At 37.5% G+C, this 23,152-nt stretch overlaps 4 protein-coding genes across 4 annotated transcripts; 3 read left to right on the top strand and 1 right to left on the bottom strand.

Moving 5' to 3' along the window:
- Positions 1-397: 397 nt before the first annotated feature.
- On the bottom strand, positions 398-5,996 carry LOC137934527 (zinc finger A20 and AN1 domain-containing stress-associated protein 6-like). The gene is made up of 2 exons (XM_068778925.1): positions 5,785-5,996; positions 398-1,394 (listed from the first exon to the last, which is right to left on the bottom strand). The coding sequence occupies exon 2, from the start codon at positions 1,182-1,184 to the stop codon at positions 672-674; it is 513 nt and encodes a 170-aa protein (XP_068635026.1). The 5' UTR covers positions 1,185-1,394; positions 5,785-5,996; the 3' UTR covers positions 398-671.
- A 1,092-nt stretch (positions 5,997-7,088) lies between these two features.
- On the top strand, positions 7,089-13,362 carry LOC137934588 (uncharacterized). Its single transcript, XM_068779020.1, has 8 exons — positions 7,089-7,271; positions 7,356-7,390; positions 7,496-7,541; positions 7,642-7,751; positions 10,226-10,300; positions 11,994-12,069; positions 12,828-12,904; positions 12,985-13,362. Exons 1-7 carry the CDS (start codon positions 7,190-7,192, stop codon positions 12,887-12,889), a joined length of 486 nt encoding a protein of 161 aa, XP_068635121.1. The 5' UTR covers positions 7,089-7,189; the 3' UTR covers positions 12,890-12,904; positions 12,985-13,362.
- Positions 13,363-13,770: 408 nt separating this feature from the next.
- Positions 13,771-17,733, top strand: LOC137934110 (uncharacterized). The gene is made up of 6 exons (XM_068778342.1): positions 13,771-14,390; positions 14,593-14,843; positions 15,059-15,434; positions 15,767-15,898; positions 16,043-16,218; positions 17,197-17,733. Exons 1-6 carry the CDS (start codon positions 13,848-13,850, stop codon positions 17,318-17,320), a joined length of 1,602 nt encoding a protein of 533 aa, XP_068634443.1. The 5' UTR covers positions 13,771-13,847; the 3' UTR covers positions 17,321-17,733.
- Positions 17,734-18,894: 1,161 nt separating this feature from the next.
- LOC137935503 (protein ALP1-like) lies at positions 18,895-20,232 on the top strand. The gene is made up of 3 exons (XM_068780149.1): positions 18,895-19,380; positions 19,459-19,684; positions 19,757-20,232. Exons 1-3 carry the CDS (start codon positions 18,895-18,897, stop codon positions 20,230-20,232), a joined length of 1,188 nt encoding a protein of 395 aa, XP_068636250.1.
- The last annotated feature ends 2,920 nt before the right edge of the window (positions 20,233-23,152 follow it).

The following is a 23,152-nucleotide window of genomic DNA, read 5'->3' as shown; positions in this document are numbered from 1 at the left end:
AGTGATCGAGTAAGAAGAAGAAGCATCTAATATGATCACAACAATCATGTAAAAAGACATGCTGATGAATCTACTGTTTAAATTATTTAACACCCATTGGCAATATAGACCATTCAAGTCACTTCCACTGCACAAAAGCAGTCCAGGGAGTCATCAAAGATGAATCAGAGTTATATGAGAAGGCATCAATTATGTCACCCAATACATCACTCGTCATTTTCTGTACAAAAATGCAGTGAGAGGACTGGTTGAAGATGAATGTGAGTAAGATGAGAAGACATCTAACATGATCATGCATCAATTATATAACATTGACACATTCTGATGAAAGTGGAGTCTGAATTATTTAACAATGATTATGCACCAAGTATTAGTGATGCAGACAACACTGATGATCTAATATGAACAGACATCAATTATATAAGATGGCAAATACTAATGAGACTGGTGTTTAAATTATTTAACACAGAAGATAATTACACACGAGAACTCTCACCTGACTGTTTGGGACCTACCAACAACACAGCAACAAAACAAATAGCTATAGCTACTTTGTTTTTTTTCCTTTTCTGCTCCTGGTGGGTCTGCCTCATACTCTTAACTACTGAAACACACAGCAAAGAAGACAGCACTGATGATATATACCTTCTTCTTCCTATTGTGAGCATCCTTCAGATCTTCTCAATCTTGTTGGCCTTCACCACAGGATTTGCCTTGGCAATAGCATCCTGGCCAGCACTTTTATAGTCGAACGAGCATGCATGCTGCTCAGAGTAGCGATGAAGGTAGCAGAATGTACCCCCACAGCGGCATTTGAATCCAGTCAGGCCGACACGTTTCAGGCAAGTGATGCAACGGTTGCTAGATGGTTTGCCCACACTATCTCCTGATGTGTAGCCTGCAGCTGCTTGTGTAGGGATGGCTTCTTCAATTTTGTCAAGTCTTTCCACAACAGCTTCTAACTGTACTGAACTTGAGGCAGCATGTGCCTTCTCTGCAGCAGAAACGACTGCAGATGCTTTTGACTGCTGCTGCTTCATGAACTGGTCTCTGTAACACTTAGAGCAGAGGTTATTTGTGGCAGAGCTCCCAAAGAAACCACAGTTGTTGATGCATAAGATTGGGCCTTCAAGAGCCTGACATTCAGTCTCATCTGTTTCTTTTTTCCAGCTTTCTTGAGCCATTGTTGCTATCCAAATTTTTCACAAAAAGAGCTTATTCCTCCAGTGATCCTTGGAAGTTTTATGATTATCGATACGCTTGATGTGAATCAAGAAGCAAGTCCTTGAAGTGCATGCCCCAGCAACAAACACTGAACAAACCCTTCCTCAATCGCTTAATTTTTTATTGGCATGAAAAAGTAATTGCTGCTCTAACAGCGATAGTGATATCAGCTGCAACATAATTGGAATGTAAGATTTCTTTCCAGGATGAAAATCGAGCAAAAAATGTACAAAGATTAACAGCAGACTTGAATAATTAACAACCAAACCTCAGGCACAGAATTAAAAGATTATTTTTTCCAAAATAACAGCAAATCATGATCAAGGAAAATTAAATAAAAACCATTAAAGCTATTTACCAACTGGGAAATTTAGCAGTGCAGTAAATACTTCCAAATTTGAGATGGTTCGACTTTTAGCTATAACCAATCTGTGTGTGCAAGTGTGAGAAAGGGGGAGAGATAATGAGGATAACTTTCTTTGTATAATTAGCAGTAATACCTTGGTAGTATTATTGAATGAAGAATGATAAGGTATGACATAATCAAGTAAGTTTAAGACTCGAGCATTCTGTTTCCAATATTTGCATCTCCTTGTTTTCTCAATGGTTTAAAAGATTAAAGAGTGCATTAAAAAAATAGCAAATTAAGGAAACATTACAAAATCAGATCTCATGAAAATAAAAATGACATGTAACTCCTGTTTTCCAAACAAAACAAAAAAAAGACTAGTCAATTAACAGAGGTCAATTGTTGTCAATTTGTTTTGCTTATTTTTACATTGGTAACAAAAATAAAACAGAAAGTGTGAAAAAGTGGTGTCCATTAATTCAGTATAAAGGATGAAAAAGATGATATCCGATATCGAATTTTAGTTGGCTACCCATGAACACCATCAGATCAAACCAAAAATACAGTGCGAAGCTTCCAAAAAAGCAAAAGTTTTTGCAGAAGGACCAGTCCAAGACATTAAATCAAATCATTTAAGACTGGTTTTCTTCAATATTTTGCCTAACAATTTGTGAAAATTACAATAGTGAAGCTCCCTTCAAAGCAAACTGTTAAGAAGAAGATAAATTCAACGTTCTGATCATTAACCACCATCAAAATTCTACTGGTCGAATTCCAATATATTGTTAAAATACAAGTTCAAGGTATTTTGGTCATTTCTTAGATTTTCAATATTACATTTTTCTCTTATAGTATGGCTATTAGATAGAGAATGTCTTATTTTATCTCTAGTTAAATTTTCATTCAATTTAGACATGCAGATCCTATGACTACTTTTGACATATTTGTCCTAATCCTATCTGCACCGCTAACACTACTGGCATCCCTGAGGAAGACCGGAAGCTCGATCGCCCCTCTATGTAGTGTGGATACTTTGGTCGCAAGTGGCTCCCATCACATTGAACCACGCTAACTTAGGATTTGTGACAGGTCCCTACTTACGATTACTTATAGCCTCACTCATGACTCTGTTCCGGATGGAGACTTACTCTAGACTTCCTCGGGTCGGGCGAATTAGCCAGCCATGTCCACGGCAGCAGCGAGAGCTCGCACTCACTCCCTAACGATCTGCTGCACAAACTCGAGGATTCCCATCTAATCCAAACCTGATACGTACTTCGCCCATGCAGTCTTCCAAGTAGCTACAACACCCTTCTGATCCCTCTCAATGTTCTTCAAACTCAATGCATGCCCCAGTCCATCCTTCTCTTGACGCTCATCCGTATGAGTGACAGTGATATATCCATACACTGCTGGCATCGATTCAGACAAACTCATCTTCACTGTATCACTGTAGACTTTCTGATCATCATAACCATAGAGTCGCGCCAATGATGAGTATCTCAGTGGCTCTTGCACATGACCAACGCTAACCAATACGTCTGGGCCAATCTGAAGGGGTGTGGTCCAGTTATGAGAATTTGTTTCGCATGCTGCTTCATATACGTAATTGTCTCGTGATTCGCATCTGTCCACAAAGTGTTTATGTACGATTCTCTAATGCGTTCCATGTTTGCATCTCTAGTTCTAAACATGTGGTCTTTGTGTAGATGGAGGAGCCCAAACACAGACAGTATGTTTGCACACAATGATATGATCGGTCTCTCTTGACGCTTGTTGTATTCTGCTACCGCTCGTACAACATCTGGAGGAGGATGTAGAGTGGTCCACCTGTACTCTGGATGCGCTAAACTAGTCGTTGCCGGTAGTAGTCCAATATTCAGTCCATGAGCACACGCACCCACGCTGCAAGTGCACAGTTTGCCACTGGCGCTAGATTAAGGACCGCAATAGTCTATAGAGTGTAAGCCTTCAGCTTCGGAGCGAGTATTTATGCAGAAGACCTTCACTGAAATATATGCAGAGGGCAAGGGCAGCAATCCTTACCCTCAGATTAACGCAAGCAAGGTAATTTTGCAATGTGTGTGTGTGTGTGTTGAAGTATGGAAATTCATAGATAAGGTTATCCTTTTTTTAATTATAAAGGAACACTATAACCTTATGCTACCATTTTAAACCTAAGATATAGACCAGTGCTGCTGTGGTTCAGTCTAATGCTTGAAACATTAAAAAGTCGATGCACTAGATTATGCAAAAAGAGCGACCTACTAGCGACAAGAGAGAAGATCAGTTAATGTAAGAAGATTTAGACAATTCCATAGTCTAATTTATTTAATATTTATGAGGACTCCAAGTCTCAATTTAACCCAAAAGAGAACATTATATGGCCTATTTCCACAAGAGAACTGATATAGGACTGTATAGAAGGCTGATCTGATAGAGTTATTCAACATGTTAAAGGAGGCATAAAATGATAATATTATACTTGATTTAGAATCTTAACTTTAAAATAACAAAAATAGTATCAATTTATTTCAAAAACCCAGATCTAGTCAAGGTGACAATTTCCAAATACAAGATAAGATACATTCTTACTTCTATAATTTAATTTGAATAACATAATACTTAAAAAAATGCCTCTGTTCTTTTAGCTATGTTACAAAGCATGCAATCCATTAGGTAAATATCGTGCAAAATTTTTTGACCTCTTTTAGATGGAATCTTGAAACCAGGTGGGGATGAGCTTTGCAACTTATCTTGATGAAAGTCCATTTCCTTATTTATTTCTTAGTATATAACCTCATTACCTCGAGTTCACACATGCTCCTCGAGGTAAAGCACAGGTTTTCTAACAGCAAAACTGAGCATTTGTGACCTAAATTTCCATCCTGAAAGATGTGAATTAGATAATATGAAGCAAAAGCATATGGCGATCAGAATGCAAAAAACAGGACCTTGGAAAGCATATAGATGCTTCTACTTTTTCAAATTTTCAGCAAAATGATAAAAGTCAAATAAAGTTTCTGCGATTCACCATAGACATTTTGAGGTTTAGAGTTGCAATAAGAAAATAAATTCCTATTGCCAAGGATTATGAATACACAACAAGGGGAAAGGTTCAAATTGTCGGATCCAAACAAGATAACTAAACAAAGCAACTCATACTAAATACTTGATAGAGATAATTGCTGATAGTAATAATAATAATATCTCTTAGCTAGACCTGACAACATCTGTAGCAAAGCTACCTCAGCCAGTGAACTCCAAGTCCACATACATTAATCCCTCAGACTTTCTTGCTGAATACTAATTACGCACACAAGCAGATAAGTAGCCCATAAGCCTGAGCCTTGAAGAGAAGACATCAATTTGCAAAACACTTTACATGGTCGTGAAGCCAAAGGCTCAATTCACAGGCCCGCACACTTTGAATTCAAGGAATTACTCCATGTCCAAACCAAGAGAGGACGAGATTTTTTCACACATTAAAAATAACCATAATTGAGAGCTCACTTATGACACAACGATTTAAGTAAGAAAACCAAAGTCATACAACCGCAACAAGTACTAATATGCAGTCCAACTGACCCATGCTGAGTCTATACAAAACTAAGCATTCACGTCCTTCGGACTAGTAAGCCTAGAAAAATAGATAACTGAAAATCCGAAAGTAATTAGAGCTACACGCAAACAGATCAAACATGAAATAAAAACAACAATCAGCTCATGGAAAAATTCTAAAAATTTACAGGAACTCGTCCTTTACACAATCATAGATAGAACTCAACCCCTCAAAACCACCCAATCACCAGAAAAGATGACTTAAACCTAAACTATACCCACCAAAATGCAGAAACTGAACCTAATTTAGACTTCCTAGAGAAAAATACAATCTCAATCAAATAGAGAGTCAAACACCAAACAACCGATAGCAAAAACTTTCCCCATACGACGTCAAACCAAAAATTTCGTATCGAACTAAACACCATCAGAATTCTCAAAACTGAACCCATCCAAAAACGCGTCCAGATATGATAGTAACCGCCCAGGAGTCGCATTTACTCGAAAATTTAAACACAGTAACACAAAATCCTGTTTTATTTGACGAGCAACTGACAATCGAACCACAGAAATGAAGGAAATAAGAGGTTACATATAACCGATGGACAAACATGAGTGTAGCCTCTGTGTGTGAGAGAGAGAAGAGATACCTGGATCTAGAGAACCCGAAATTGAAGGCGATTATTCCCAGGAGAAATCTGATATAAGGTAGGGTTTTAATAAAACGAAATCATGTTTGCCACAGCAGCAGCAGCAGCAGCAGCTGGTAAGCCCAAAGCGGAAGGCGCAGCTGCCCGCGCTGCCCGAAACAGCTGCATGTAAAAACGACCCTCCTAATTATTGGAGGTCGAAGGGGAGAGAAAGAGAGAGAGCGATAAGCCTCTATTTTATCAAAATGACCAAACGACTGGATATACTCCGACAAGACTTTCCTCTGTGAGAGGCACACACGACGCTACAGCCACCGTTGACCCCAGTTAAGTCGCCTTCTCTTCAAATTCAAGGTTAAGGGTCCGTCAAAGGCTTCAGACCTACGGCAGGTTTTTATTATCCAACTCAGCTTTACGAGTTTCAATAAGAAATTAACAAAAAATTATACAACTTACAAGGTTGAAACCAGATGTGTGTCCTTAAAACTCGAACCCTAACAAAACTTGAATCGTCAAACCTGAATCTTTGTGACCCAGTCCACCAAAACCCGACTTAAACTTGATCCATCCCCAGTTCATGCCCGTAAACTTGACCTGTTTTAATTATATTTTATATCTTTGATATAAAATTTTGGGGAGATGCCCACATACGAGAACCTTACTTTGATACCATATTAAATTGAGTCTAATAACTTATCCTAAAATGATTAGTCACTTAGAAAACCTCTTATGCCAACTAATAAATATAAGATCTTTATACTCATTAATGTATGCAGGACTATCCTTTAACAAACTTAAAATTTGTTACATGAAAATCAGTAATAGGTTTGAAAATCTAAACCCATCCCCACTATCTTATGGGTTTTTAGGAGTGTCGGTTTTTTAGTGGTAGAGTTTTAGCTAAGGTTCATGGGATGTGGATGTAAAGTAAAATATTACAAAAAAAAAAAACCTAAAATAATATGTCATAACATTTCATATATATCAATTAAATTGACCTTTTACTATATAAAATATAATAAAAAAATATTTTTATTACATGTATATATCAATTTTAAAATATACCCTCTTTGCTCCAAATTTCTACGATATGCATGTACCAACAACGAGTAAGTTGGGTTAGGTTCCTCGTTTAAACCTATGTGCCACAATAAGGAGTAAGTGGAACCAAGGATCGAGAATTGTCCTATTTCTGAAATAAGTCGCATCTATGTACTTTTTTTTGAAATTTAAAGTTTCAAACACTCGTTTCCAAATAAACCCCTTTTGTGAAATACAAACGAAGACAACGGCGGGAAGAGAATTATATACATCTGGCGGCATGCCGCCGTCTCAGCCATGGTAGCTTGCAGGGCGTTCATATTTGATTCGGAAGCTCAAAATAAGTAAAATCTTCCGTGCTTTAATGGCGAGGCAGAAGCATTTTTCCGGTAGGAAAGGAGCCAAGCGGGCTCTGCTGGCGCAACTTTCCACTCCTAGGAGTTCAGGTCATCTCTCGTTCGAAAGTGGAAGCTCTTACTTGCCAGGAGCTTAACCCTGATTGTTCACATTTTCCTCTGCTTTAACCGCAGGTACCAACTCCCAGGAGGCGTCTTCATCGGCTACGGTACTCTTTCGAACTTTTTTTCTTTTGTTGTTGTTGCCGTATAGGATTTCTATGACTTCATTTATTTGGAACTCGTGAAATGCGTTTGAAAAACGAGGTTAACAGGCACGTAAGGCGACCCCAAGGAGTGGCAGAGCACATGCACCGGCAGGTAAATGTTCTTTTTTTTTATTTTGATTATTTTTTTGCAGATTTTATGGGTTATATTGTTCTTTTCGAGGTTTTGTAGTTGACTGGAATTGCTAAATTAGGGGCTTCAAAACCACGGCGTTTCAAGCCAGGAACCGTTGCTCTTCGTGAAATACGAAAATATCAGAAATCCATCGACCTACTTGTTCCGCATGCTCCGTTCGTCCGAATAGTGAGTATGACTTCAAAAAGTTTCTCATTCTTCTGAATTTTGACGTTGGTTGGTGTATTTGTTAAATAGTCCGGGGGTTAATTCTGCTGAAGTCTTGATAAGAACACATCTATTTACGTCTATACTTAAAAGTTTTTTAGGAAGTACAGAATCCTCCAGCATTTCAGGTTTTATACACCAGTATTCTCATGAGTTACACCGTAATTTACCCAGCACAAAGTCAATTTTGTAGCAGCAATCTTACAGGGACACTAAAGAACAAAACATGTCCATACAAGATACAGACGTGTTAAATACTGTACCTAGAGCACTTGAATCCATGTTTAGGCTGCTTCTACCTACTAAAACTGCTGAATCTGTGCTCCCTGAATCTTAGTGTAGCACGTTGATTTCTGAATTTTATTCTTAACTTCAGTATTTGAATCTATTATTTAAGAGATGACTTATCTCTCTCCCTGTTATTTATTTTATTGGCTTGGCTCAATTCAAACACAGTTTGGATTGAAATTTTTCGTTAGTTTATCTCTCTTTCATAATTTAGTTTTTTTTTTAAAAATTTGTATTATATATATATATATATATATAGGTGTTTATGTACTTATTTGTCTGGTCTTGATTTTATGGCTTGTTCAAGACTTACCTGAGTCCCCATGTTAACTTGGATCAGTAAGAAACAGAAGGACAGAACCAAGTCTAAGTTCCATAATCTTCAATATGGTGCATAATATGGTACCTATCTTGTCGGTTTGTTTCTGTGGTTTCCAGATTTTTTATGATGCAGTTATCTACATTTTTTGCATTGACTTGTTTCCTTTGTCGTGTTTTGATTTGGTCTTGTATATTCTCTGATTTTTCCTTATTTCTTGTAAGAATTATTACAATAGCTTTCTCAATAAGTGTCACATTCTACTACATTGCACAAGGCATTAGAGTTAAAAAAAGAAAGAAAAAAGAAACAAGCATAACAGCCAGGAAGATCTCTCAGATAATTAGTGCTGACCTTAAGTTTCTTGTTTGCTAAGAGCAAATAAGTTGATATGCCTTCCTGAGAACATACTGCGATTATGCATCTACATCTGGCTGATATTTTCACTTTGCTGAAATAGGGCAGCAAGATGGCACTGCCAAGCTTCTGTCTTCTGAAACTAAATTGAGTTTATCAAGTGAATCACAAGGCCAGGCAAGCAGTAGCCAAATAATTTCAGGTCAGATAAAAGAGCCGCTATCTTGGCTTCTATGGAGTTCTAGAGTCCCACACACCCTGTATATATCCATCATCTTGGATGTCAGCTGGAAGCTGTCTATGTGCTAGGAGCCCCAGATACTGCCGGCCTTAATCTTATCCTGTGTTTATTTGGAATCAAATTGCCTTTACTATGTTATCATACACATGAAGATTTTCCCAACATCAGAAGATGGACAGAACAACCAGCTTCATATAAGAGGCCCCAAGGTAATTAAGAAAGTGAAGGATGCATGAAATAGCTGAATGCTGTGAGCCCAGATTATTGTACAGGTGGACTCCCTGGACAATCATAATGCTATTGCATTGTCACCTATAAAAATTCCATAACTGGGAACGTGGAGCTGGGAAGCTTGTCTTTGGTATGCACAACAGTTTCCAAATTCTTTCAAGATGGGAAAAAGGGACTGAGCATTTTGTGAGCTATATAACATGAAGGATCTAACTCCAAAGCATGGTTCTCCATGAAGAATCTGATGCGGGACATGTTGCCTGATATGGCTGATAGGTGGGGAGAACCATCATTCATTATATTGTAACCTATAAAATTCTATAACTGGCAACATAGAGCAAGGAGACTTGTCTTTGGTATATGCAACAGTTTTCAAATGCTTTCAAGATGGGATAAAAGGACTGAACATTTTTTTCTGAAGGTTCTCACTCAGAAGCATGATTCTTTACGAAGAATTTGATATGGGGATGTTGGCTGATATGAATTAAAATCTTGGATAGCAGATGCTGACATGTTGAACCATGCTGAGAAGAACCATTTGGAATCACTGGATATGGTGGAGGAAGCAAGTTGCTATACTATAGGTGAAGATGGTATAATGCTGTGGGAGATTGCTTTCTCCAATAATTCACTCTATTCTGGGTTGTTTTGGAATGGATGGAATTGTAGATTCATAACTTGTAAACCTGAAAACTGGCAGCCATATACATGTATTATGTGCATAACATTTTTTTGAAACATAGTATTGGCATAACACAAATATCATTAAAGATGAGTTTGCTTGGAAAGCTCTTTTTGGTTTGGTGGATTTCCCTTTATCATTCATTACCTTGTCTAGCTTATCTTGTTTCTCATGAAGGCAGTTAATGTTTAAGTAATCTTGCTGTAATGTGTTATGGGGAAGATGTTTCTTTCAGGTCGTTATCTTTTAATGTGTTTGGCGTATTGGAAGTTCTCTATATTAGTATATTGCTCAGTGTGTCTTACTAATCATGTTAGGTTAGGGAAATCAGCTTTTCCATCTCTCAAATAGTAACACGGTGGACAGCAGAAGCTTTACTAGCTCTGCAGGAGGTACTGAACTCTCTCTCCCTCTCTCTTTATCTCTCTCTCTCTCTCTCCTGCACATGCACAGACATGTCTCCACCCTCATGCACAAAGCACAGTCTGGCCTGTCATGTGCTCCTATTAAAGCTTGTTCTGCTATAAGCTACACTTTCTATTGCATGGATGATTTTTTTCGCGTCAACTTCATTTTTTAAGAATCTGATTTCTTCATGACTTTGAACTCTAATTGCATCCATTTGTTGATGAGCAATTTAGTTGGTAAGTTTAATATGGGCATTAACTTCTCCACAAAAACATATTTAAGATTGTGTTAGTGAATGAATGGTTGGGTGTAAATACTAAATTGAAGAAAAAAAGACCATAATGGAGCATTTGAAAAAGTTCCATTCTGACCTTCTGCGAGAAATATTGTGAACCTTATGAATGCATTCTTTTCTTTGAACATCATATGAGTACATTCTCATGCTCAAGGTTCCTTTCATCCCTATACCACTTGTTGATGGTGTGACTAAGGTTCTCCATAGTACTAAATACAATGGTTGGTGTTTTAAGGTGTATACACATTGCTATTCTCTCAGTCAGGCTGAAATTTATTATGTAAAACCATATCAGGGAGGTGAATCGGATACATACTATCTGATACATCAATTTGTAGCGCAATATGACCGACCATGATGGTGGCCCTTCTCTACTTTTTTTCTTTTAAATGACCCTTTTCTACTAAGTGAGTAAAAATTTAATTCTGAATGAAGCACAGACTTGGAGAATCTATTTAAGGTAGTTGGAATTCTTGATTCTTGATATTTATGAAGCCACTGTATCTTGGGGTCACTCAGATGTTGTGATCTATGTCGTAGAACCTGGACCAATCTGATTAGTTGGATTAGATTGAGGCAGTGGGAAGACCTTGTCAGCTTTGGATTTAGATAAAGTGTTTTTTGTTTTCTTTGAACCTAAAAGCCTGATCATATTACTTATGTAACAGTTGATCCTCCCGTTGATTCAGCCTACAATTGCGTTTTTCTATCCTCAATCATTAAAAAATCAATTAATTGTAAAAGAATTTGTTGTAACCTTTTTATGGTATTAAAGATTCAGCTTAGTAATTGTTTTTTCTTCAATCCTGAGTCATTAAAAATTAATTAGTAGCAAAATAAGTTGCTTTAACATTTTTTATGCTATTAAAGTTGTACTTTGATCAATAATTGGTCTGTTTGAGCCGGTTCTATGCACCCCTCATTGTAAAATATTGATCTACATCATGAGCAACTGTCTCGCAAGGCCAGCAAATCCACGATTTCCTTAACTAAGCCTGAAGTTTTCTCTGGTTTAACCAATGGGAGAGCATTACCCAGGAGCATGCTGGTGGTACAAAATGCTTTGGGAGAAGATAGAAACCTTGAAAGATTTCTTTTTTGCTTGTTTACTGCTCAACTCATACAACTCCTTTTCTAGCTACTGATGAGAATGATGTCCATGTAAATGGTAAGTACTACACAAAAGTATTTAGTTATTAACTCTATGAACCCACATGTTCCTTTTGTTGCTAATGTTCCATAAAACAAGCTAGCAAAACTTTTAGTACTTGAAAAATATTCATATTCGTTGTCTTCACAAAAAAATGTTTGTACTCATATTTACTATCTTCATGAGATGTTCATATTTGTGGTCAAACTCACCAAATTTGTGTTTTTTGTAGGCAGCAGAAGCTCATTTAGTTCACTTATTCGAAGACAGCATGTTATCTGCAATACATGCTAAGCGTGTTACACTGAGTATGTTTTAGAATTTCTTTTGTTTCTCTTGAATTCACTTTTTTTAATGGTTAAATATGTTCATAAGAGAAACAGGCTACTAAAAAACTCCATATTAGGGGCTCACATGATCGGTATGAAAATGGTGTTTGTAGTAGTAATATGTTGTCCGTAGACAAATGTGAATATATGAGCCATATTTTTTATGCCATCCAAGCAAGAAAAATAGTCATTTCAATGCAAAGTCAGGAGACTCAATAGTAGCAATGTATGTGGAATGGGACTTTGGTTCAATGGCTACATTATGAGGTTTCTAGTGTGAGGTTCAGGGTATGGGATTCAACCTTAAAAAAAAGGAAATAAACAGTAGCAACTTGTTATTTAACCTGATGGTTATGTGTCTTTAGCAAGATCTATAAATTTTTCTTTTGCTTGAAGTACACTGTAATAGTGTTCTTTTGTTGAAGCCTGAGGATCATCCTTTCATTATAGTATGAAAGAACAACAATTATTTCATCATTCCATAATATGTATCAGGATGGGGCTCCTGCAAAATAGTCTATCAGGCTCCCTCTTGAGTAACCAAACATTTGAGTTTCATGGTCAGAACACATGAGTGCTATCAGTTATGGCAGCACTCAGTTTTTTGTCAACCATTAGATACTATGTGCACCATGTTGCAGTAGTATAACACTGGTTTCTTTTGCACTTTGAACAATACCTGTGACTGTAAGCGATTCATTTTCCTATGTCTCTGTGTTTTTTTATTTGTGCTACAGTGAGAAAGGACTTTGAATTAGCGAGGCGAATTGGTGGAACGAGGTACTTCGGGTGGAGTTAGAAAAAATAACAATGGGTACTAGTTAAACCTTTGCCGATCATTTTTTGCATGTTTATCCGAGTTTACTGCTCTCAACCGACCAGTATTTGGTGCAGGGCCTGCGACGTTGGAGTACTTCCTGCTGTATTTTTGAAGTTGACTGAATGTAATTTTACTGAAAAATTCGTGATGTATTTTATTCTGTTATCTGATGGAACCTGCCCTGTGAATTGACTTGGAACTTTAGGATAAGAGTCTTATATATTTTGAAGAAGGTTAAGAAGAAACAGTATACCCTTCAGGACTGGAAGGAGTTACTCATTCGGCATGCCCCTAAAGAGACATATCTCCTGGTTATGTGATTGAGATCATGTTCTTCAGCACAACTTTGGTTTACTCTGAAATGGAAGAGCTTCCAATTGTAGGTTATATTGGTAGCTTAAACCAGGGGAGGTTTCACAACGATTTCTGGTTTTAACTGTTTCTTCGGAAGTATTCGAGTACGACGTATTGTGCTTGAGCCTTAATGAGTTTGAGGGGTCTAGTGTAAATCTATAGCAATGGAAAGACAAAAAAGGCCTGTCTTGTGAGAAGTCTTTTGAATTGAGCTTCACTAGGCTTGGGGTAACCCAGAATGAGTCCGTTCTCTTTTAACGACCAAAAAACATAAAAAATTGCAATTCGTAGGCAGCTCGGGTTTGGGTTTGGGATTTAAGGTTTGTGAATTCTTTCATGCTAGACCGGTTCGACTCGACTCCTCGTTCGTTGTCTCACGGACATTCCAGGTCGGGTCGATATGCTTAAATTTTTTCAGAATCTACAGGTTTTTTCGCGCCAAAGGAAACACCTCGCGTTTAATTGGCTCTATCCGGACTCGCTGATATTATCGGCTAAAACCCGAACCCTATCGCATTCAAAGCCGAAAAACCGGAGAGGGTATCTCCAAACGCGCCTTGGAGCTCCTCCTGCGGCAGCGATAATGGACTCCATGCCCTTGAAGAAAACCAGCAATCTGGTCCTCATCCTTGATTTTGGCTCGCAGTACACCCACTTAATCACCCGCCGAATCCGAAACCTTTCCGTTTTATCCCTCTGTGTCTCTGGCACCTCTTCTCTCCAATCCATCATCGCTCTCAATCCCCGAGTCGTTATCCTCTCCGGTGGCCCTAGCTCCGTCCACACCCCCGGCGGGCCCTCTTTTCCTGATGGATTTGTCGAGTATGTCCAGGAGAATGATATCTTCGTGCTGGGGATTTGCTACGGTTTGCATCTCATTGTGCAGAAGCTTGGTGGGGAAGTGCGAGTTGGTGACGCGCAGGAGTATGGGAAGATGGAGATTGTTGCGGAGGGGGAGAGTGACTTGTTTGGTGAAGGTGGGAGACAGACGGTTTGGATGAGTCATGGCGATGAAGTGGCGAGGCTGCCGGAGGGGTTTAAGGTAGTGGGGAGTAGTCAACAGGGAGTTGTGGCTGCGATTGAGAATTCGAAGAAGAGGTTTTACGGTCTTCAGTACCATCCGGAGGTACCTTTCTCCTTTGTATTGTCTGTCTCTGTTTTTCTGTACTTGCAGCCAGACGTGACGAGTTTGCCAGTGCTGTTCCTGTTGACGCTCACCATGAACACAATCTATTTTGAAGGATTTGGTTGGAAGCTTTACTTTTTTGGGTGTTTTCTTGCATTTATGTATTTTGTATGTTCATAAAAAAATGTTTTGATTCTTGTAGGTGACTCATTCACCACAAGGCATGGAAACATTGAAGAATTTCCTTTTCAATGTTTGTGGCATTAGTGCTGACTGGAAAATGCAAGATTTGGTGGAGGAAGAAATCGAAGTGATCAAGGAAATGGTGGGACCTGAAGATCATGTCATATGTGCATTATCAGGAGGTGTAGACTCCACTGTTGCAGCTACCTTGGTTCACAAGGCGATTGGAGACAGACTTCACTGTGTTTTTGTTGACAACGGTTTATTGAGGTGATTTGTTATATCTTATTTACATCATTATCTTCTATGATTTTATCTTTTGAAGTTAGTGTTATTATGATCATCAACAGGATCATTCATTTTTCTTTTTCTTCAGGAATTAAGTATTTGTTAATTGTTAGTTTTTATTATGTCCATTGATAGAATAAGGCGTGTGACTTTCTTTTTTCTTTGTTGACTTTCTAATTATTTTTCTCATATCCTAGGTACAAGGAGAGAGAGCGAGTTACATCAACTTTTGAAAGTGACTTACACTTACCTGTAACCTGCGTTGATGCGACAGATCAGTTCCTTTCAAAGCTGAAAGGTGTTGTGGACCCTGAGGCCAAAAGAAAAATTATTGGGAAGGAATTTATTAGTGTATTCGATGAGTTTTCGAAGAGCTTGGAACAACAGTTAGGGAAGAAACCTCAGTTCCTAGTTCAGGGAACTCTGTATCCTGATGTGATTGAGTCATGTCCGCCACCAGGCAGTGGAAGAACCCATTCCCACACCATTAAGAGCCATCATAATGTTGGAGGACTTCCAAAAAACATGAAATTGAAGCTTATTGAACCACTTAAGCTTCTCTTCAAAGATGAGGTTTAACATCTTATTCCTTCAAAAGCAGCAATTATCATGTTTGTGTGGTCTTGCTTATATTACTCTGTGTGTTGCTTGTTGGCCTGAGCCAACTACTTGAAGAGTTCTTTTATGGATGGTTATTATCCAAGATATCTGCCACAGAATAAACATTTGCCACCATTATTAGAAAAAGAAAGGGGTATTATGGTTCCTTTGAATCGGAAGTTGTTGACATCTTGGTTGATAATTGATTTTCTGTCCTCACTCTAATAATATTTACATTGTGTTTTGTGTGTTGTTCTTATTCATGGTTATAATTTCTAAGAACCACTTGTTTGATCTTCTGGTAGGTACGGAAATTGGGTAAGATTTTGAATGTTCCCGACTCATTTCTGAAGCGTCACCCTTTCCCTGGACCTGGCCTTGCTGTACGTGTCCTTGGTGATGTCACTGAAGGAAATGCTTTGGAAGTTTTGCGGCAGGTTTGCTTATTTATAATTTTTTTTTTTTTTTGGATAACAGTCGTTAGATGGTTGTTAATGGATATATTTGACTTGTTTACATTGATCTTGCCAAAAGGTTGGTTGTAATGCTTTTGCCATTGATTTTTGGTAAATTGCTTCCAGGTTGATGAGATTTTCATTCAGTCAATCAAGGATGCGGGGCTCTATGATACCATCTGGCAGGCTTTTGCTGTATTTTTGCCAATAAGATCTGTTGGAGTTCAAGGGGATCAAAGAACTCATTCTCATGTTGTTGCACTGAGAGCTGTTACTAGTGAGGATGGAATGACCGCAGATTGGTAAGCTTCTTCATATTATCATTTTTGGTGTTGGAGCGGATATTATAATTTTCTTAATATATGAGATGCTATATAGGTGTAGGTAAAGATTTATGAGGAAATTGATTGTAATGCAGAATAGACTTAATCGTTTATATGGATTTGGCATGACTACTGTCATTTGAAAATATTATTGCATTTGATTGTGAACTTACTTGGCATGCATCCACTTCTAGTGATGTGTGTTTCTTCTTTTATAGCTTATGTTTCTTTTAAGTGATAAATTTGGTGCCCTTCTTCCTCTTGTTTGCATATTCTACAATATTCCTATGAAATAATTAACTGAAAATGGCAAAAATTAATTGTGTATTTTTATAAGCAGAAGTTCAGTTTTTTTCAATGAAAAACTCTTGGATTGTAGAGCTCTCGTTGAACTGAGTTTATTCTTGTTGTGGTTTCTATTTGATGTACTGTAAATTATAGATTTTCTCGGTGATGGCCAAGGACTTGAACTCACTGATAGAGAAGCCTATTTCGATACATAACATAAAACATAATCTATTTTTGAGAAAGTTTTTTCGATAGAGGGCTGGTATCAACTGAAGTTTTCTTCTAATTTTTTTTCTGCCATAGCTTGATGTGGATAGGTATACTATGACATTTTATTTTTGTTGTCATTTTTTTATCATGTTTTTAATTAACAGCAAGGCTTTGTTTGTCAAGGAGGTCTATATTCCACCCTACATTACTGTGGTTTCTATAGTTAAAGTATTGTGTTGTCTGCATCTACTCTTGTGTTCGCTATTGAGGAGCATTTATCAACTATTAATTTCTGTTAATTTTTTTTTCACCTCTTTTAATAAGTTTCTATGCAAATTGACAAGATTCATCAACAAAATCTCCTGATTAAGTAGATCAAGTTTTAGCAACTTCTTATTTATTTCTTTTTTGAGACAAGGGCATTTGATTTATATATATTTTTCCGTATAAACGCTTCAGGTACAATTTTGACTACAAGTTCCTTAACAATGTATCCCGAAAGATTTGCAATAGTGTCCGAGGTGTAAATCGGGTTGTTCAGGACATTACTTCAAAGCCACCATCAACAATTGAATGGGAATGATGTTGCACGAAAGAGCTCTATTATTATCTGGGTATACATGAATCATTCAACATTAATTTATACTGCTGAAGGCTCAATCAGCCAATGTTAGCAAAGACCACAGATTGGTTCTCATGAGCATCCGCAACCTATTGCTCTGTGCTATTATGGCTTGAACACTGTCAAGCTCAGTGAATTCATCGAGGGTGAACTAGTTATTTATGGTCAGTTATTCTGTCTCAGTTTCTTTGTATTGCACTCTGGGACAAGTGGGTTCTGTTCCAGTTCAATTTTTGCTTGTAAGATAGACTTTTAGTGTTTGCTTGTTTGTAGTTTTGTTGCAATCTTGATTTAGTTACATTTGGACCTGGATTAACTGGTGTAACAATTGCATTTGGACTGAGAGATGCTCAATGGCCTCTGTTGTTTTTTAACTATCTTTTTGTAATCTTCCCTTCTAAGGACACCGTACGATCATTCGGATTTAGCCTTTTTAGATGAAGAAAAAACTCTGAAAATAAACCATTTCCCCTCTAGTTTCATCACCTAAGAGAAGTCATTTCTGTAAATTGGCATATATTCGGGTACATAATTCGGATCCATTAAAAAACACTCCTTTATGTTTTTCTTCTTAATTTCGGTATCATTTTAATAAATGAAGCAGGAATTTCATCTGTTTCATCTGTTTTGTTAATAAATAATTAGGATTTTTTGTCGTTCCTATTATTATTATTTTTTAAATTAGGTAAAAGTTTCTTTTTAAATTTACAGGACGAAGAAATAAAAGAGAATTATAAATAATTGTTATTTAAAATTATAGGTTCTTAATACAATGTTTGCTCGAGGCGGTCTCGTTCGTTGGGAAGAAATAAGCCTCCTCGAAGACCCAAAATTCCAAGCTTAAGAAAAAAATTTGAAAAGAGCGCCAGATTTCCAGTGAAACTAAAGGGTGAGAAAACGCTGGCATTTGTGTGGTATTGGTTATCTTGAGCAAAAGGTAGGGTTCGCCAAGCAGGAAATTGCGACCAGCTTGTGCAAGTATAGCGGTTGGCTTTTCCTACTTGTGTTCTTTATGTTTTTTATCGCCGGTGTCACCGTGAATTTGTCTGTTGATAATTCCATCCTATAATTTAATTACGAATTATACGTTGCTTTCTTAGGATTGTTGTGGTACATGTTGACTGCCGCAGTTCTGTGTGCTGTCAGGATCGTTTCGATGTAGATTCGAGTGATTCGCCATTCTTAACTTTTCTATCAGTACATTTTGATTAAAAATCTTGATGATGACTCTGAAAAAAAACTTGAAAATGTTGTCTGTATTAAGTATCAGTTTCACTTACGGATTCACCACGTTCAGTTCAGAAGATCTACCAGTATGATCTCTGTGATAAAGTTGTTCTGATTGATTCTTTTGAGGTGAGCTTTCTTGTTGCATGACTAATAGAGTCTCAATTGAACGAAACAAATATTTTTCTGTCGCCACAGGGATCTGGTTGATTCATATATGTCGATAATCTAATACTTCTTCACTTACTTGCTGTTGTAGTTGTTTTCTTTTAAAACCATTAGTCTGAATGCAGATGAATTGAGTAGCGATGGACCTATCTGATGAAGTTCTTGTGGCAATGGCGGCATCTGTCACAGCAATTGCAGCTGCATATCATTTTCTACAGCAAGAGCAAGATTTACAAGAAGAATCAAGTCTTACCTCCTCAGACAATGAGACGAGCTATGTTGATGAAATACTCGATGGTAGCAGGATACAATGTAGAGAACATTTTCGTATGGATAAAACAGTTTTTAATAAATTCTGTGGTGTTTTACAATCTAGAGGTTTGCTACACAACACAAATCGAGTTAGGATTGAGGAGCAGTTGGCAATATTTCTCTTGACAATTGGTCGTAATGAACGAAACAGAGTTCTTCAAGATCATTTTCGGTACTCTGGAGAAACAATTAGTCGCCATTTCAACAACGTGCTAAAGGCAACTGCAGCTCTTGCACCACATTTTTTGAAGCCCCCAACAACTCAAACACCACCAGAGATCATAAATAATTCTCTGTTTCACCCATATTTCCAAGTAAGCAACAACCTATCAACATGTGATAGTTCATGTCCTTAGTTGAATGTTAGTCTCACTAAATTTGTACTTGCTTAGGATTGCATTGGAGTTATTGGTGGGACACACATTCCAGCAATGGTGAATCTTGAAGGACAACAATCATTTCACAATCATAGGGGATTTACTTCACAAAATGTTATGGCTGCGTGCTCTTTTGATATGCGGTTTCAATATGTTCTTGCTGGCTGGCAAGGTTCGGCCACAGATTTCTCTGTACTTCATTCAGCACTCTCTAGGGAGGACAGACTTCATGTTCATCCAGGTATGCTTTCAAAGTTTATACGTTAATTTTTGTTTATAGTATAAACTTTGACATTACTTTTATGTCCTGTAGGTAAGTACTACCTTGTCAGTGCAGGATATGGCAATTTGCCTGGTTTTATGGCTCCATATACTGGTGTTCGCTATCACTTGAGTGGGTTTCCAGATGATCATCCCCCTGAAAATCCACAGGAGCTATTTAACTATCGTCATTCATTGTTGCACTCTGCTATTGATCTGACTTTTTCTGCACTAAAAACTCCCTTCCCTGGTTTGACAAGACCACCGCCCTACCCTTTTGATAAACAGGTGAAGCTAGTTGTAGCAGCTTGCGTTATACATAATCATGTTAAAGAAGAAAGGAAAACTGATTGGATCTTTCAGAAGTTGGAAACAGAGATTCTATCACAAATAGAAGCTCAAGTGCCACTTCAAACTGAAGAGTCATCGCCAGATTTTGAGCCAGAACAGCAAGTGACAGCTTCCTTGTTGCGGGACTCAATTGCGCAGGCCATGTGGAATGATTGTCTGTGCAACTTCCATTCTTGAAATATTGGGGATGTGTATAGAAAATTGTTTTTTCTTTCTCAGTTTTCTATCATTGTACTTTGTCTGACTACAATGTGGCAAGGTGGATTTTCTGGGGAAAAAAAGGTGGATTGCTTTGTAAACTAATTTTTGGAGGAAAAGACTTTGGTGGAATTGTCTTTGGCATTGTTTTAGTATTCAGAAGATGAAAAATCTGTTTTGCAGAATTCATCTGGTTATCACTTCAAAGAATAAGTTTTCTTTCTCCCAAGGATGCAAAAGCAGGAAAATTCACACATTTCTTAGCACAAATCGGTAATCTCTCAGTTTTAAAGATGAAATATCCAATAGTTACCTGTTCTTCTTAGCGAACAACTTCCCTTCATAGAAGTTGTGCATAAAGCTAATTCCATTTTTGCCATAGGTCTTTTTCCTGTTGTAATAATGCTGTTTAAAAGAAGTTCAATTTCCCTTCTCTGTCCACTAATTCTTCATTCTTACATGATAAAGATCTTCTTTCTCTCATGGCAAGACTCAAATGTCACCCTTTTAGCATGACCTTGCTGTAATCTCTCATGTACCACTTATCTTGCCTCAGTGCCTTTTGGACTTCATGACAGAACTAATGGCCTCTAAGTTGACAAATATTGTTGCCTTCTTCTATTTGTGTCAAGGTGTTTAGATCTGATTGCAAGTGCCAATGTGCTGCAACTCCTCATGTATGTGAGCTCAATTTCAAATTTGGCCATCAGTATAAGAACCTTCTAGCTCTTTGTTTTTTTCTACTAAATTTAATTTACTCTGCTTTTCTTGACAGTGGTGCAATATGGTGCCTAGGGCACAAGAGTCAATCTTCAGAGATGAATTAGTTGTTCCTATGGGAAACTTTGGGATATGCTGGAAAAATAGTTGTAACAATGGGAGTTTATAGAAAAATGTTAGGAAGTTTATGGATTTGGACAATAACTGAGCAAGCATTTAAAATGTTAAAGCCTGCAAAACAATAGGACAAGCAGTGGAATCTGTTGGCTTTAGCCCTTTCCATCATTTATAGTTCAAACTAGCTCACATGAGACAGAAGAATGCCATTTTTATACTTTATTGAATTTTGTTGGAAATATAGATGTTAAGTATACATTTATTGGCTTGCTGGAAGAGAAAGGTAGAAATGACCAAAGAAGCTATAGGAACTTGATACATTTGGCTCAACTTGGTGTTAGATCATCGAGTTTATGTAACTCATTCCATTCCAATTTATAGTTTGCTGTTTATGAATTTCCGACTGTGGATCTGCAGGAGGGATTCAAGTTGATCACAAATAGAAGCACTGGTGTCTTCTCAAATGCAAGAGCCACAATCTGGTTTTGAACTATAACAGCGAGTGACAATCTAGCGGTTTGTTTTTTTATTTTTGGTCAGCTTTCTATTATGAAATATGTACTTTGTCTAACTCCAATGTAGCAAGGTGAGCACCAATCTATTCCTTCAGCAAGATGTCACATTCATTTTTCTATAGAGAATGGATCGATTGCTTTGCGAATTACTTTTTTTGGGAAACAAGTTTTGGTAGATAGCAATGTTATAGGTTTCAGACAAGGAGAAAAAAGCCTGTTGTGAATTTTAGAAGAAAAATTGTAATTTAGAATTGCTCATTGGCATTTTGCAGAGTTTATCTGGTTATCATTTCTTCCTTTCATGCTAATAAGTTTTCCTTCTCCTCAGTCATGCTGTGAGGATGCAAAAGAGGGAATATTCATGCACTCATTTGCAAGGAATCTGTAAAAGCTGTGCATAAAGCTCATTGCATTTCTGCCATGGGTCTTTTCCCTTAGTAAAAATGTCATTGAAAAGAAGTTCTATTTACTTTGAGTCCACCATCCACTTCTTTCCTATGGGTCAATTCACTTCAATAGAAGCCATTATTTCCAACCTCTGTAATCAGAAGATATTTGGAGAACCCGTGTAAGCTTCAATACACTCTGGCATGCCCCTCCAATTGATGGCTAAAACTGAATTTCAGTGGTTTCTCCCTTGGCAATCCAAGCCCTGCTAGCACTGGTGGACCATTCAGGCTCCTCCCCTCTACTTTTCTCAGGCCCTGCTGGTGAACGACACTGAAGGAGAGTAGAAAATAGAGCCCTCCTTGCGGGCAGCAATCTCTTCGTCTAGAGATTTTAGGTCCAGTCAAAGGAGACTTTGCCAACGTAATTTCATGGATGGCCAAAGCATCTGCCACTCTATGGAGGCCTGGAATACTTATTTGATGAATTTCGATCTCTTTGATCTATGACAAATTGAATGGAACCACATACTATGATTAACTACCAACCTATGTGATCAACAAGCCAAAAAGGGTGTCTTGCGGCAGCTCATTGCTGTTGGTAGGGGTAGCACCAAGCCAAACCGGCTCACAAACCTTTCGAGCTCAACTCGAAAAAAGCTTGGCTTAGTTTAGTTTTTACTTGAGTTTGGTTTTGAGTTCAAACATGAAATAAAACTTGTCAAGTATAACAAACCAAACTCGAGATTTTCTAAGTTTGACTTGTTAGTTGGTGAACCGATTTGTTAGCATAATTTTTTTTTGAAAATACCATTTACTCTAATTGCTCTCGTCAATTTTCTCTTTAGTTGGTTGATAGTTGATCTTATTTACCTCAAACCTCAAAAACAATCAATTGTTCAACCCTTTTGGGTATCTCAACATCTAATGTTGTTGTTTACCAATAGAATAAACACTATTGATGGAGGTGTTTGCTCTTTCTTTAAGGTCTATTAAGTTGGTTATTATACATTAGAATACTCTATTGCAAAGTCTTGGACTCCTCTATGATATCTTATAGTTCAATCACACCAATGTCATCTCTATATTCTCTTTATTTATTTTTATATTTTATTTTTATTTTCGAAGTTTTAAATGTAGGTTGGAGCTCGAACTTGGCTC

Source organism: Aristolochia californica, unplaced genomic scaffold (genome assembly GCF_029961685.1).
Source record: "Aristolochia californica isolate CCGP_79_NKW_82.1479 unplaced genomic scaffold, dmAriCali1.0.hap1 SCAF_6, whole genome shotgun sequence".
Taxonomy (NCBI): domain Eukaryota; kingdom Viridiplantae; phylum Streptophyta; class Magnoliopsida; order Piperales; family Aristolochiaceae; genus Aristolochia; species Aristolochia californica.
Note: the sequence above shows the minus strand (reverse complement) of the source record. Positions and strands in the feature narration are given on the sequence as shown.